At 43.7% G+C, this 16,151-nt stretch overlaps 1 protein-coding gene across 7 annotated transcripts in view; it reads right to left on the reverse strand.

Annotated features, from left to right (window-relative positions):
• Positions 1-16,151, reverse strand: part of CHCHD6 (coiled-coil-helix-coiled-coil-helix domain containing 6) — a 115,305-nt gene that overhangs the window by 22,248 nt on the left and 76,906 nt on the right. Inside the window, exons 8-12 of one of the 7 annotated variants that reach the window (XM_035894826.1) lie at positions 13,538-13,645; positions 13,317-13,399; positions 11,483-12,094; positions 11,073-11,128; positions 392-545 (exon numbers count right to left, since the gene is read on the reverse strand). The exons of 2 other annotated variants lie outside the window; for them this stretch is intronic. In XM_035894826.1, coding sequence (XP_035750719.1) covers positions 13,367-13,399; positions 13,538-13,645 — 141 coding nt within the window. In that variant the 3' untranslated portion in view covers positions 392-545; positions 11,073-11,128; positions 11,483-12,094; positions 13,317-13,366. Of the gene's footprint in view, positions 1-374; positions 546-11,072; positions 11,129-11,482; positions 13,400-13,537; positions 13,646-16,151 lie in introns of those variants that run through there. 4 more of the 7 variants (XM_035894824.1, XM_035894825.1, XM_035894827.1 and 1 more) reach the window with 4 other exon arrangements.

Here is a 16,151-nt window from a genome sequence, read left to right on the forward strand (position 1 = left end):
TCTCCTCTGATAGGTTAGGCTGCTCACCAGTCAATGATACGAAAAGAAAACATGAAGAGACTGAGCCTGCATGACCTTCCCATGGTCCTGAGGGACCCTGTGACACATTTCTACAAGAGTCAGGACCCTGGTATTCTGCCAAACTACATATATTTGGTCTAAAATAAAATTATGACTGCAGCTTTAATTCAATACGCTCTCCTTCACTTCCGATCCTAATCAGCTGGCAAGAGCTGTTGGACCAGTAAGCACCTGCCTTTTTTTTTTTTGCCCTTTAGGCAACTACATTGCTGTGCTGCCTGAACAGATGCCAGCAGCGAGAGTTGCACAGCAAAACCATTAAGAAAATTCACCAGCTGGGTACATAACCTGCCTTAGCAGAGCTGCTACTCATACTGGGAAACCTGCAAATCCATCGCTGGTACCTTGTCACGGTACCGGTTGTGATGAGAATGTGGAGCAGGGATATCCCACAGCTTGTCCCCTCACCGTACCAGCATGACGATCAGTCATCAGTCTCTTACTTGCCCAAGGCAAACAGCATCCTGCAAGGTTGATGTAGAGTTAGGTAATGCACTTTGGGATCCTTCAGGGTTAAAAAAAAAAAGTGCGTAATTCTGACAGGATGAGAAAGAAGCTGAAGCAGAAAAAGAAGGTGTGAGGCTTACACAAGCACCCACACCTTTCTACCCGCCTTCCATGGAGCCTCTGAATCTTACTCATGTTTCTGGGAGTCAAACTCCCCTGTGCCAAGCAGCTTTCACGTTCAGTGAAGAGCACAGAGGGATCCAGAGGATTACTCCACATCCTTATGAGCTTCCAGTACTCAACCCAAAGATTTCTTTGCTCCTCTGATCAGCCATGTTCAGATGCATATTTAAAAATAAGACAGACACTGAACTCTGTCTTGCCCCCCGAGGGAACTGCAGCCTCCTCTTTCCAAAGAGCCAGTTCAGTGCTGCAGGGAATAGGCAGCCTGGTGTCAGCTCCAATACAGATTTTAAAATGAAAGGAATGCAAACGAAGGGGACAGAAGAGAGGAGAGGAGGGAGGGAGAGGGCGCAGAGATGCTGGAAGGAAGCAGGTAAAAAAATGAAGACAGAGGGGAAAGGAAAAATCTGAGCCCAGACTCTAGAAAGAAGTGAGTAAATAAAGAGACAGAAGGAGGAGGTAGCAAAAATAGGCAATAGCATATGTCTAGCTTGCTTGTACATACTACAAGAAAAATCCTATAGGTGGCCAGAACTGCTCACACTAGGTGGTGAGGAGGATATCACTCACTTATAGCAATAACACTGAGCCACAGACAGTTTAGAATTTATGTGAAATACCCACAGCTTGAGTTTCAATTACAGAATGTCACAGAAGAGCCCTAGAACAATTTATCCTTGCATGTAGCTCACTTGCTATGAACTGTCCTGAACTAATGTAGACCCACCCCAGTGCCAGCATGACATTTCTAACAAACTTGAATTTGGCACACCACAAAACAAAATAAAACAAACCAAGAATACCATGGAGAAAATAATTTGGCAGTGCTATACAGCACTTGATTCTGGTGCCAGTGGGTCAAAATGGGGATTCCTCAGTGCTGCATGTTTCTAGACGCTGCCCAATAGGGTTGGCAAATTTCTGGTGGTTTTAAGCTTAAGACAAGGACTCCAGGTAGTTAATCTCAAGGAAACAGTTTTGAAAACCTTGAGACATTGTTAAATAATACCTAGAAGTAAATTTGTAAATAAGAAATGCCAAGTCAAAAGTCAGGAGGACAGGTTCCTACAGCTCTACAACACACAATTCCAGAAGCTTGTCAAAACTTCAGTGGCACTTCAGAAGTTTGTGCCAAGATCAAGAAACACTTCCAACTGTTGATTCTGATGCAATTACCAGGAAGAACACAGGCTTGCCTGAGGTGCAACACACAATATGGTGTGAACTTACCATCCTGCTGTCAGGATAGGCCAGGTACCATGGTCAAGTACAAACCAAAACTGGTGAAGCCAAGGAAAGTGCCAACAGAGAGAACAAAGCAAGAACAAAGATGAAGCAAAACCCAAGGATCATGAGGAAGAGCAGGCACAGCTACAGCCCAGAGGCTTGTGGAGCAGTTCAGAGCCACTGCAGAAATTCCCTTCCACACCTGGCTGGTGGGTCCACACACCAGTCAGATCCAAACCTGCTAGGGAGATTAATTGCAGACAGCTACAGACTAACACACAATCCTTATAACCTTTTATCCACATGACAGTGTACTAGACTGCTGTGCCGTGGAAGACTCTTCTCAAGGGAAGATGCCTATTTCAACCTTCAAGCACCACAACACTCCTACTGCTTTATGTTGTCCCTTAAGAAAAGCTTTTCATAGCAGCAATGAAAGCTTTTTGCACTGAACAGCTGGAACCAAAGACAAAGTACAACCTGGCAGTTTTCTTGGCTGAACAGATACCACTGAACCCGAGAGTCACAGGCCCATATTGACAAAGGTTTGAGACAGTGGTTCAAGATATTAAGAGAGTCAGAACTGCAGTTTGCAGGATTTACAAGAAGAATGTTTGGAACCTTATCCTCCTGCTACAGCTGGAATCCAGGGATTACCTCCCTTACTTCTCTCCTGTAAATAATTTTTTCCTTAACACCTATCAAAGCCACCACCTTCCCAGCAGGAGCAGCCAGGACTTGCTGTCAGGTCTCCCCAGATGCTCAGATTAGCTAGCTCTCTCCTCCATGTGGGAACTCTCAGATCCCACAACTTAGAGAAGCAAGGATTTGGATCTGAGATTCAAGTTTCCAGAGGGGATTTCCATTATTATAGCAGATCTGGTTCCAGACACCACCACTGTGAACTATGTGACAGGATACGAATCCTCTTCTATATATTCCTGCCGTGTGATCTCACTCTTCATTTCTTCACATCCCCCTTTTCTCTATAGCATTGCAACACTTCATTGATTCAACACAATCGACAAGAGAGCACGAAGGCAGAGGCAGACTCTCAGATTGGAACAGCTGGTTTTCTTGATCGCATCATATCCCAAAGAGAGGTAAGGAATCACAAGAAAAGAGACTGCTTATTCTCAACAGCAAACAACTCCACACCGGAGAAGAAAGCACAACCCCGCTGACTGTGAGAAAACAGGCAGCAGTGGGATTTTGAATATATTTCACACTCCTTGATGGATCATGCCTGAAGATTTTGGGGGAAAGCAGAGCACAGAGGAAATCACGCTTCAAAGCCTATCACTGTACTCACAGGGCCTGTGAAAACTTTATAAATACAATCCCCTGCTATACTGTCCAAAGCCCACATGCAGACCTGCTGACACGACCAATTCCTCAATGGCCACACTCCACAACTACTACACCCTGCTCCCATTAAGCTTTGGAATAAGCTCCTGTCAGTCATGCCAAAGCAGGCTTAATGATAGATGGACAAGGATGACCAGCAGGGACTGAAAAAGATAGTCAGAAATCATTGACCCTGTGACCAAGCTCTGACAAGGACTGCGAGACATAATGGCCACCCGCATCACAGCCAACAACCAAACTGAGTACCCACCCGTGAGCTGACAAATCTTAGGCTATTCCACTCAAACGCAGCATCTGTCGCACTAGTCCTCGGACACAGGAGCACAACATCACAAAGTTTCCTCTTGCCCATCTCAACCACTGTCTTGACTCAACACGCAGCCACAAAAACAAGCTACCAAGGAACTGACAACTGCCTGCCTGCTGATCCACAGAAGGTGCTCAGGCCAGTGAGGCTCAGCAGTTGCTCTGGTCCCCAGAGCTTAAATTTCTCAAGGATGAAACATTTGACTGAACAACACAAAAAGGGGTGTGGGAAGCAAGACCACGAGCTACCTTAAATCCATGAGCTCTCTTCTCCTTCCAAATTGCTCACACCTAATACCATGCATTTTATCTCATCCTAAAATAAGAGAACATGCATTAAAGGATCAGGATATTAACTTCTGAAAGCTGGACGCTTTCCATAGCCCTCTCTTGTAATAAGGGGTTTGCTTCCATTTCTCAAGAGCAAAGAAGAAAATCTATACTTGGACAGAGAAGTCTTATTCCAAAGGACAATCCCCAAAACCCAAGACTACTCTCTTTTCTCAGTTGCTGCAGTGCCACCCTTGTTGACTCTATCCAACGAAGCTGATTATAGTGGTAGGTGTAAGTCAGCCCCTCAAACATTCAGGCAAACCAGAATCCTCCAGTGGAAATAAGCATTTTCACGAGCAGAACTGAAGTCACTTGGACACCTCCACATTTGTGTCTCAAAGTTAGGTTCCTCTGTGACCGAACTGATGTCTAATAAAGGGCGAGTCAATACCATTCCCCCCTGCACAAGCGCCGCTGGGGTCCCTTCCCTCCACCTAATTGCCTGCTTGCACAAGATATACAAGAAGTTATTACTTCAGAGCCTTTGTGCCTTCTGAGGAACATCACCGCAACTCGCCAGCAGGTTCAGAGCAGGCAGAGAGTGGGACAGAAACCAGGCTCACAGACGCACAGCACTGTTACGTGAGTCCCGTTTCCTTAATCAGGGTAAAACTCCAGATGTGGCTAGCGGGGAAGCCATACATTCAGGGGCAGCGCTGGCACATTAAACCCAGAGCAGTGTTACCCGTGACACCTGAGTAGGCTCTGCCCTGCTCTCCAGGGGCTGCTCTGTATATAGCAAAGCTCCTGAGCTTCCAACATCTGTTTAGTTTTTATACAAAAGGAAGTCAGGGCCCTGTAAGGCAGTACAACATCTTTGTTGACATTTCAGTCCCTGGGAGAGAAGCTCTCCTTTGGCTTTGTGTCAGCCACCTTTGGCTATGTCAGAAAATACTGCATAGCCTGTTCTCTCAAGCAAAGCCGTTTGCCTGTGCAAAGGTTCCCAGCAAACAGACAGGAGGCGGCAGCTGGAGAAAGGAGACCTGGGATCACTGCACACAATCTCACCTTTTATTATTTATCCACATTCACTGAACACAGCCTGGCTCTAATCCATCAGTGTAAGAAACCTGCTAATACACCTACATGATTGGAGAGAGACTTTCCTGCATTTTATGGGGCTCTATTGCAGCAAATGTCAAGGCTCAGCAAAATAAGGCACTAGGATCTGTCTCACACAGCCTGGGATCTCTCTTGCTCATCTCCCAACCAGCACACATTTGATACTGCATTAAACAAGGAACTTGAGCGCATTCTGTTGTCTCAAGTTCATGCCATAGCTTTGTGTGCACATAAACCCCCCAGCAGCACAAGCTAGAACAAAGTATGACTTTCATATTTAATAGCTTTGAAAATGTTTGTTCTTCTTGAACAAAGTGGCACCCTACGTGCCTCAGACATTTGGTAAAGGCTGGAAAGAGGGAAATTCATTAGAACATTACACCCTGTCTATCCTCAACAAGGAACCTGCTTCTGCTCCAGAGAGGTCAATCTGGAGTCTGTACAGATGGTTCAAGGTTGGCTTTTGCAGAGCAATAAGGTGGTCACTGGTGCAATGCAAGCTCTCCACAAGCATTTCTCTAGTGCACTCCAGCCCTATCGCAGTGCCCTCCTGTCAGCTCAAGGTACACACAGCTGGGAAGAATCCTACCCGTATCACAGCATCCAATACATTTTTCAATGGCTGTCTACTTCTACAAGACTTGAGAAGATTTCCTGAGCCTCAAGATACTCCTGAATGTGCTTAGGCTTGATACTAAAAGACAAAATACAACTTTGATGTGCCACAGGAAGTTAAACACTACTGCCAACATCCTAGGGCCCAGAAGTATTATGGAGCTTGTTAAAGAATGATAATCCTAAGTAGGCCACTTTCAGCACTACCAAAGACAAAAGCTCTCAACTGTTCCTGCGGATAAGGCCTGAGGGAACCTCTTGTGTTCAAACTCAGCAATTGGTGCACTCTTGAGTCCATGAGAAGACACAGTAGTCATGTGTCAGAGGGTCCGGAGGGTCATTAGAAGTACCCATATAATTCACCGACATACTGCATTTAGCTGCAGCCAGTGCCTCAAAAGAAGTATGCATTTTCTCCCTTCTGCCCATGAAAAGGAGTCAGTAGAAGTGCTCAAACATGGAATTAAGATGGCATTGAGATGGGACAAACAAACAGCCATTCAGTCTTCTTCCCAATTCCTTTGGAGATATCAGCAAGTCTCCACATCATATCTATAACAAGAAATTCTCCTATTCTGTCAAAGAATTCCTTTCATAAAGTTATCAAGTACATAATTGAAACAGAGTATATTGCTTGCCCTGACTCCTCACCCAGAATATAAAAACCTCAATTCTTTGATATTTAGAAGCTTTCTGATTTTTTTTTTTTTAATCTTACGCCAATATACTCCTCTAAATTACACAGTTCTTCCTGAAGTTTACACCACAAAGATGCGTTTACTTATACTTTTCTTCTGAACCTCTCTCTGGTCCTGAAGCACGCAGATGATCACTTTGCCAACTATAGTTTCAACCCTTGATCCAAAGGCTTCCAGTCCTATCAGCGAAGAGACTCTGGTAGAAGAGTGTCTCTTAAACAGCAGCAGTGCAGGGACCCATCATGTAGCTGGGCACCGCCTGTCTGATCCCACAAAAGGCAGGCACACGGAACACACAAGTCAGCTCAGTCCCGTATCACTCACCTATTTCCACAATAGTCAAGAGAGAGCTACATAGAAAAACCTCAAGAACAAAAAGAAGTTGCTGTTACTATAACATCTAAAGAAGAAAGGTGTGTTCTAGACAGAAACAATTGCTTAAGCAGCTGAGCTGGGGCACCACACAGTTCTAAAGAAGAGAATAAACTCAGAACAACTGCAAGTCATGAGTAGGAAGCATCATTCAGAAAATAAGACAAACGTAAAAGTTTTACAGCAGTCTGGTCTGAACAAAAGGGGAAAAAAATGTTGCAGCTGCTATCATCTCACAAATTTTTAAGCTTCCTTTTTCTTCAGTTATCTGATATCCTGAGGATATATACTGTGAACGAAACTTCAAGCAAGCAGAAAGGAGATTTGAAGATCCAAGAGTCTGTACAGGTGTGAGTAACGGTAATGGGAAGGCACCATCTCAGAGCTGGCAGAAGGACACTGCCACCTGACAAAGGCTTGCATGACATGGACAAGTGGGTACTCCCTTCAGTTTTTAAGACAGCATCCACAGCATATAAATCACCACAACACTTGAAATCACTCTCACCAGCAAACTCAGAGAGGAATCCAGGGAACAAATAAATGAAGAAAAACATTCTCCATTTCCATATGAAACACTTCGATCAGGTCAGGATTGAAGTACACACTCCACAGAGGAAGCTGGAATGATTGCTGTAAGCACTTCAACCCATTCAGGTGTTCAAAAATTAACTAAATCTCATAATGATCTTTCACCAATGCTAAACTCATCCTGAGAAAGGAACTAGGTACCTGCAAAGACACAAAAATGCTGCAGATGTAATGGAGATCATTCAGAGCTCCCAGTCCCCCAACAGAAGAACAGTGTAATAATGCTTTACTAATAGACTGAACCAAGTAACCCTTAGCTTTCTGTTACACAGCTCAGTGAAGTAACCCAACAGATGATCTACTCAGAAAAATAAACCCAGTCTTTGTGGGCAGCAAGTGTGGACCGATAAACCGAGTGGGAGAGAATGCAGAGGCAGATGGGTGGAGGTAATCAGAAATGACAGAAAGATAAGCAGGCAGGGGGCAGAGAGCTTGAAGGACAGAGGCAGAAGAGCTGAGATTTTACAGTGTACAGATATTTGAAAAGTTCAATCAACAGCTTTCCAATAGCATTATTTTAAAAATCATTCCCCCTAATATATGCAGGGACCCAGCTGCTTGCAAAACGACCTTTAAACCTGACATACCATACCTTATTAGACTAATTCAGAGCTGGAGGTTGGCTGATCCTGAAATCCATTTATTCAGGACAAACAGGCATTCAGCAGGGACAAAGAGCAAACACATTGTCAAAATAATTTTGTCTGCGTTTCTGGATGCACACTCAGGCTTAACACAGTAGAGCAGCGCACTTCTCCAAGTTCAGAAACAATAAGATACGTGAGATGTTGCAGCACCATCCTAACTCAAGGCTTCACTACCTGCTTCCCTCATATTACAAAGGTAACAAACTCTCATTATAACAAGCATTGGCTTTCTGGACAGCTTCTGTGAATGTAGAGGTCTTTAAGAGCCTTTCACCAACTCCTAAAGGCCCCCAAAGGCCTCTAATGAAAAAGTATGTTATAACCAAAAGAAAGTTTCCTGCCAACAGATGAAAGATCAGCACCAGAGCTACCTCTAGCACTATAGTCAAATCACTGTAACACGCTGTCTTCAACACGTCTTGTTCTTATATCTGAAGCACTGGTGTCCAGAAAGGTTACTTACACTGGCTTGAGAAGGCCTAGCTAGGACTGATACCTTTAAATCGCTTTGGAAGCATCACAAGCATACTAGGAAATATCTTCAGACAAAGAGGCCTGCTGGGCAGACAGGGGGGTGAAACCCACAAACAAGTTGTGCAGTCATGATACAGAGAGAAACCTCCCCATAAAGTTAAGATTTTTTAACAGATGAATGCTCCACAGTCTTGGACAGAGAGGCTCTGTGGAGAGAACAAGCACTTGCAAGCAGCATCAGGGCAACTTCCCTAAGCCTTCTCCTCCAACATGCCACAGCTCTGATGAGAAAAGGATTTGCTTCCTACTAACAGGAGGGCTCATCCGTTGTTAACTTCCCAAGTTCTCTTTGGCACTGCAAAGAAGGGATATTTAGAACAGTCTTGCTTGCTTGCTAGCCATTCTTCCACTGGACTGGGACCACTGGCACCAGAATAACCCCCATACATGCTATCTACACAGACACATTCAGCTGATTGGTGAAGGCTTTAAATCCTGGTAGTCCTCAGGGCATTCAGCCCCAAGACCTACTAACAAGAGCAGCTGATGGATGGTGTGTGGAAACTGCAAACTGCATGTAGCGGGAAACTATCCTGAGCAGACTGTGACCAACAAGGAGCATAACAAATCTTTGGTTTCCCAGTTTGTCATGAAGACTTTGGCATCACGGATATAATTTCCCAAGTTATAGCCATGCTGTCAGGGAACGGATCTAACATTAGCACGGAAGTTATGGAAGTCAGGGCTATTTTGGAACTTCTTGGAAGTCTGAAGGCATTTGACCACTGACCTTGTGCTTCTAACCAGCAGTTGCTATCGACAGCAATTTTTGTGGATCTGTTTCAATCTAACTTCTGCAGCAAAACACATGGCTTTAAAATTGGAAATCAACTTCTTTCTGTCCAAGACTGCTTGGTCATCAGTCTCCTGAATTAATCTGAGTAAGAATTTCCACTTCCAACTTGCCAACACAGTGCTACAAATCTTTTGTGAAAAAATCTGGCATTAAACCAGCATGATGTATCACAACACCCTCCCACCCCGAAGCAACTATTTCCCATACTAGATAAGCTTGACTTAGGCTACAGTTCTCAGGAAAACGTTCCCTAACACACCATACAGAGAGCACAGGATTAGGGAAACCTGTTTGATACAGTAGATCTGTGTAGGTCTCATTAATTTAAGCCAAAAGAGAAATATTTTTTTAAAAAAAGAGAGAGAACAATACATCAGAAAAACATTCCCTTCCCAATAGTGCTTGGCCCTACTTTGCTTGAAATTTTGCTACTCAACTTCAAATGAGCCTTTTCAGATTCACACACTCAAATACCACATCACAGCATCAAGTCAGCTATGACTTCTCGTTCCTGACTGGCTAGCTCTCACAGTATTTTTATTATAGAAAAATTTTTAGATGGCTTTTAAACAGGTTCAGGCAAACTAAGTTTTAAAACAAGAACTGTAGCATAGACCACATTTCAGAACTAACAAAATACCAAACAGTTAACTTCAGAAATTGTAATGGTATTCTGACTTCTTTCCTTCTTTTAACAAAGTTCCCTTCAAAACCATCGGTGAAACATGCATGCTTAGATTAACTTTACCTGTAAGTATATCTGAGATCAGAACCATCGAGCGAGAAATTAGACCCAAAGGCAATTCTGCCTCACAATGTCAAAAAAACAAACGAAAACCAGAAAACCAAAACTAAATGCACATGGACTGTGCGTTGGAGTGTTAGACAACAGACTGTTTTTGAGAAGAGAAATGGGGTCACAAGTCCTCCTTCCGGACCAGGCAATAGATACAAGAACTGGAGAGGAAAGATAATGCAGGGTATGGAGTAAGTATCTCTGGAAGAGGAGCCTTGAAGCACAACTAAGTGAGCAGAAAAGTTTTAAGCTTATTTATGCACTTGTTTTCTTCAAAAATGACAAACTTCAGGAGGTGCCATGTTTGGGCATTATGTGGACTGCAAACAGCAGACAGAGAGAGGTACTTGTTCATGTAGGTTATTAAGTGCTGAAGACACGCCAGGCTGTGGGGAACATCAGGGCTTCATGAAGTGCTGAGACACAAAGCAAATAAAGAACTTAGCCCTCCAGTTTTGTAAATATTGGGTATAGGCAGCAGCCATTTCCGTTTTAAGTAGGCCAGCATTTTACTCTGGGACATGCCTCATATATTAATATGGTGATTTACACATCCTTTCAGGCAGCTCTGTATTTTTAGTTTATCCACTGATGAATTCTTGAGGATATGATGTGTTGTGTATGGACCCAAGACTTGCAGAACCAAGAACTGTTGCCTTAAAAATCAAACCAATAACTGTTTCCAGCCTTTATAATTAGAAGCAAAATATGGATCCTTTTCACCTTTGCAAATAACAGGTCAGGGTGTGCTTGGGTACAGTTAATCCACTGCTGCTCTCCTGCCTTTGCGACTGAACAAACAGCAGCTGCCTGCAGCTTGCGGCCTCTCCACCGGCTCCCTTGTGGGGGCCGTTTATTGAGTCATAAGCTCCTCTGATAGTGTTATCACCACAGCATTTGCACAAATAAAGGTTGGAAAACAGAAAGATTAAAAAAAAAAAAGAAAGAGAATTGGCTTTACAGAGAAGGCAAGAAAAAACACGTTATAGATATGTTTGCTTTGAGCAAGGACCAACCGACAAAAGGCAGGGCAGGCGGCTGAGGATGGCTGGGCCTATCATCACAGATTTATCTGAAACGACAAAGCTGAATTTCAGAAAGCTCAAACAACCCTAAAGCCTTCCAAGTTAAATATATTGCATTTCAAGTAGCATACCGTGTGATATATTTATATCTCCTCAATGAGACATTCAACAGCTAAGATCTACCTCTGCAGAATCCCAGGGGAGGAGAAATCCTGCTGTTTCTCAAATACAGATATGGACCTCACTATATCTGGCCAAAACTTTCTTCCCACAGTCACACAGCTGACTGCCACTCTCTACCCCAATAAGTACCTAAACAATCTATAAAGCATTCTGCAATCCATCAGAATGGAAACATCTCTTTAACAAAAAGCCTAATGATCCAGAATGATCAGAGATACCTGCAGCCCAGCCCGTGGCATCCAATGCATCCTTGAAGCTTTTTCTCTTGAGCAGAGAGAGACTGAGGTTGCAGAAACGACAGTTCCCAGAGGATCCAAAAACGCTTGAGCGAAGCTGCTCCATCAGGACAGGACACTGCACGACGACCTGCGGCACCTTCTCAGCAATCTAGGTCACTGCCCACAGATTAGAGGCAAACTTCCAGTGGAGTTGCAAGGCTTTGCTATGTGTGCCAAACAGGAACTGGGCTTTCACAGGGATCACTTGGAAAAGTAGGAGCAGTAAATTGACCACGTTCCTTTTTATTACAGTCAAGGGCACAGAAGAATGCAGTCAACTCAAGGTTATGTTAAAAGCCTACCTCCGCTGGAACCTGGTCAATCAGTGTTTTGCAAGGGCTTGTTTGCATAGCAGAGTGACTCGCAGTAAACGAGCGTGCATTTTCCCTGCTCTTCCATTACAAACCGAGAATGTTCATACACAGAGAAGTTGCTGTACCGTAAACTCACTCACCAGTTTTTGCATTGTAATTTCCTCATGTAGACAAGCCCTAAAGCCTTGATAGACGTAGGTTTACCTTTGTCTGTTATGAATAGCAGACTCGTGAGAAGCTGGACACAGAATAGGGAGAAAGAGTGCAGAATTATGAATGGCTCCTAGCTCAATGTATACAGCTCCTATTGACAAGGGAATACATGTGTCTGAGTATATAGCTTGGTTTGGCCAGGAGCTAGAGCGCAAAAATTTCACCTTGGTCCTTCTGTGAAAGACAAGCACCTAGAGACAGTAAGAAAACACTTGGAAAGAAAGGGATACACACTCTTCACTAATAGACATTTTTCTGCACAGTCGCAAGAAGTGGGTTCTGTTTGAAATCTCAAATCACGTTAATATATGGTCACCAGAGGCCGCATTTTTCAAGTGGCAGCTGGTTGGAGATTCCCTGGTACAACCACCAATTACATAACAAATTAACCAACTAAAATTCAATAGAAATTCAGATTTGCCTACTGGTATGAACAAGACGTAAGGGATGCAGAATGGGTCACAAAATCTGAAAATCTTGCATGTGAGTGCATATTTGCAGGGGGAGGGAAGCAATTCAGTAACAGGACTCAGACTTAAAAAAAAAAAAAAATCATTTGTTTTTCCCTTCCATCTGGACTCAAAGTAAGAAATTACGCAGATTTCCACGGCCCACTCTCCTTTTCCTTCCACACCCTCTTCTCATTGGCATGAGATAAAACCTTGGGGAAACAGCAGCAGCAATTTTCAATTCTCATTATCTAACAGCAGTAGTAGCTCTTGGTGAAACTTGTGGTCAATAAACTACAGGCAATTTTAAAAGACACAATGGGAACTGCCCCTCCCACAGCTGTCCCATTATCCAAGCTTTTATTAGATTTAAAGCCAGCGATTTTTATGCTGTAGCTGAAGTTCTGCAGAGCCATGAAAACAGACCACCAGAAAAGATAAAACACTCCTAAATTAAACAGGAGACATTACAGTAACATACTCTAAAGTCAGAGAGCTTCCACATAAGCAAAGCACAGGATGCAGCAAGCAACCCAGAGCCTAAGTGGGCTGACGCCGCTGCAGCGAGGCAATCAAAGCTTAACATTCAGGATGGTATGAACGGCAAAGTTAGTGAGCAAGTTAGGCGGGGCAAGTTGAAAGCATAAAAGCTACAAAAGTGGGCAGTCAGAGGGGGATCCTGCTCCCATAACTCTATGAACATCCCACTACAGGCATTAACTTTGGAATTCATGGTCTGGATGTGCCTCCCAAGCAGCAGAGAGGAAAGATTCACTCGTGGATGGCAATTCAGCTGACCTGTTTCAGAGGACTGTTTTAGGATCAGATGCACCATCCTCTAGCAGTGCCTATTTCTCTCCCTTGATGGGGGAGATGCAGCCCTGGTGGCCAGAAAACATACAAACAGGTAATGTCAGTTTTATCCCTGCCACGCACTACAATAAAGTAACCTGTTCCAGTAAGAGGGCCTGTGCAGGAAATGAGTAGAAAATAAATTTCAAAACTCATTAAATGATTACCTGATATATTTGTCCGTGGGGCAGAAGTAACTGAGGGCACATCTCGGCTCCCGGCTCAGAGATGCGCACAGCAACAGGCAAAGGGAAATGGGTGCCCAAAGGAACAGTCTCAAGCCAACACAGTAAGGGGGAAGATGCAAAGAATTATTCTCATCCACTGTAAACTGTAATTTTCAGCCTAGAAATCTAGAGCTTGCTCTCTCTGAGTCTAATGTATACCATGCCCTGGAGACATTTTTACCAGCCATCAAAAAGGACTTGCAGAGAACCAGATGCTTCATTAAAGAATATTCACCAAGCCTTATAAAATCTTTAGTAAAAAGCAGAAGAACAAATCACCAGCGTGCAAGCGAGCTGAAGTCACACATCCAGCTTTGATTATAACCTCCTGTACTGGAAAACAAGTTGTGTTTAAAAGAAAAAAAAAAAAAAAAAAAAAGGAAAAAAACACCCAAGAAATCAAGAGATTCTGGCCTCTCTTTCCCACATTCCTCCAACCTGAATTTCCTGAATGAGGAATGCGTGAGACAAAGCCATTTGGTAGAAGATGCTAATTTAAACTTAAAGAAAAATAACAGCTTAAAAGGGGAAGGGAGGAGGGAGTTTTAATGCTTCAAGAAAAAAAAACAACAGCTTGTGATCGCTACATATATCTCAGGAGTCAGAGGACTCAGTGAGAGCAGTGAGGCAAATTGTCAGGGCTTGAGCTGTTCTGGGACAAAGGAAACTACAGAAGATGTACTGCCTTACACAAGTTTTATTTGAATTTGTGCTTGCAGAACCCTCCAGCACCTATATCTAGCTGCAAAGTTTAGTCACCTATTCCTCAGCCTCTCTCACCCCTTCTTAAAACATAGTAAGGAGATTTTCTGCCCCATTGTCATCATCCACAGCAAATTAATGTCCTATGCAATGCTTCTTTCAGAAGGTTTCTATAACAGTGTGGAAAAAAAATTCTGAAGTTTACTGAACACTCTGGGAACCAAGATGACTCCCAGTTTTGGGTTTATAAAGAAAATCTACCAAAAAACCCCACCACCACCCAAATCCAAAAAAGATCCAAGTTAATAGGATCTTCCACTGCCCTCTGCTGTTACCAGTCATTTAGCTTCCAATTTACTCTTTAATAATGTCGGGCTGGGGCTCAGGGCTGGCAGCGTCCCAGCCCCTTTCTCAGGCGGGTTGGAGCCGCAGCTTGCAAATATGCTGAAGTTTAATGCAATCTGTCTTCTTTGGTAATCACATTCCGCCCGCACTGCATGCAATAAAGATGTATTGGTAAATGCATTTGCTAAAGATATACTCCACTGAAAAGGCTTCAAGCCTGATTTACAGGAGGCAAGGAGGAAGCATCAGGTAACGGAGGCTGGCAATGGATGCGCCAGTGCTCTGCACACAGCAACAGAGGGCATGGATTGTGCAGTGGCAGCACAGGCACCGCTTTACTTTAAAGCTGAGAAAGAAAAAGAAACCACACGTTTTGGGAGCTGGGGACTTTAAAGATATCAGAGAAAAGCCCTTTCCCTGGCAGCTTTAACCTTGCTGATTTGCAGACATACAAAGACCTTCTTTGTAAACAGGAAGGAAAAAAATTCCACTAGGACTAGCAACAACATTTGGTCTAATATATCCTGACAATTTTCCCATCTCCTTCTGTTGGGCTTCTTCTGGGAGCCGGCTGGCAGCTTGTTTCATGTTATACTTAAATCAGGCATACAGCTTCCCCTCACAATGCTAATGTGACAGAGAAAGACTGCTTCTATGAAATCTCCACCTCTCCCCTTTGCATTAGTAATCCCATGAGAGGAGACTCAGTTTTCTATTCCCAGAAGGCTCCACCCTTTTCCCCAAGTCCACCTTACTATAGGCTCAGCACCTTTTGAGAATTTTCTGCACACACACCCCCCCCCAAAAAAAAGTCTGCCCTTGAGGGACACCTGACCCACTGAACTCTCACGTGGGGAGCAGCATCCTTTACACTCCAGGCATCCCAAGCAGCAGTTTTTGTCTTACCACTCACTTTTCCCAAGACTATATCCTAGTTGTAATGTCCAAATACTTCATTTTTCCTTTCTTCACTTATTTCAATAGCCAGAAACTCTTCCAAGGTACTGAGCAGCCACTGTCCTAAGGCATCAACAGAATCTACCAGGGCTCTGCATCTCAGAAGGAAGAGCCATAAGGCTTGCTGGCCCCCTTGCACAAGATGAACAGTTTCTAGAACTGTGAATTTTTTTAACAGGCAGCAGCTTTGCCCAGTAAAGATTCCCTCATGCAGCAACAAAAGGAGGCAAGAGGTTGCCCCCCACAATGGGAGGATATTTAGACCCTGTTCAAAATGCTGCCGGCATGGGCAAAATGCCTACTCGTTGCAAAATACAGCATCCAAGAAAGCAAAACTTGGGAAAATTATTGTGACGGACTTTGCATCTTAGGAGCATCAGCGCTACCGTTTTAGTGGCAGCTCAGTATAACAGGACCCACTGACGGGAGCGAAGCTGGGACATACCACAGTGTGACTGGGAAATGCAGAATGAATGTGGGAAAACAGATCCCAAAGAAAAATGGTCTCCTATGAACATTGCAATTTGACTAACAGATACCACAGCTCTCA

The sequence above is a fragment of the Egretta garzetta genome, unplaced genomic scaffold (genome assembly GCF_000687185.1).
Source record: "Egretta garzetta isolate BGI_Z169 unplaced genomic scaffold, ASM68718v1 scaffold215, whole genome shotgun sequence".
NCBI classification, from domain to species: Eukaryota; Metazoa; Chordata; class Aves; order Pelecaniformes; family Ardeidae; genus Egretta; species Egretta garzetta.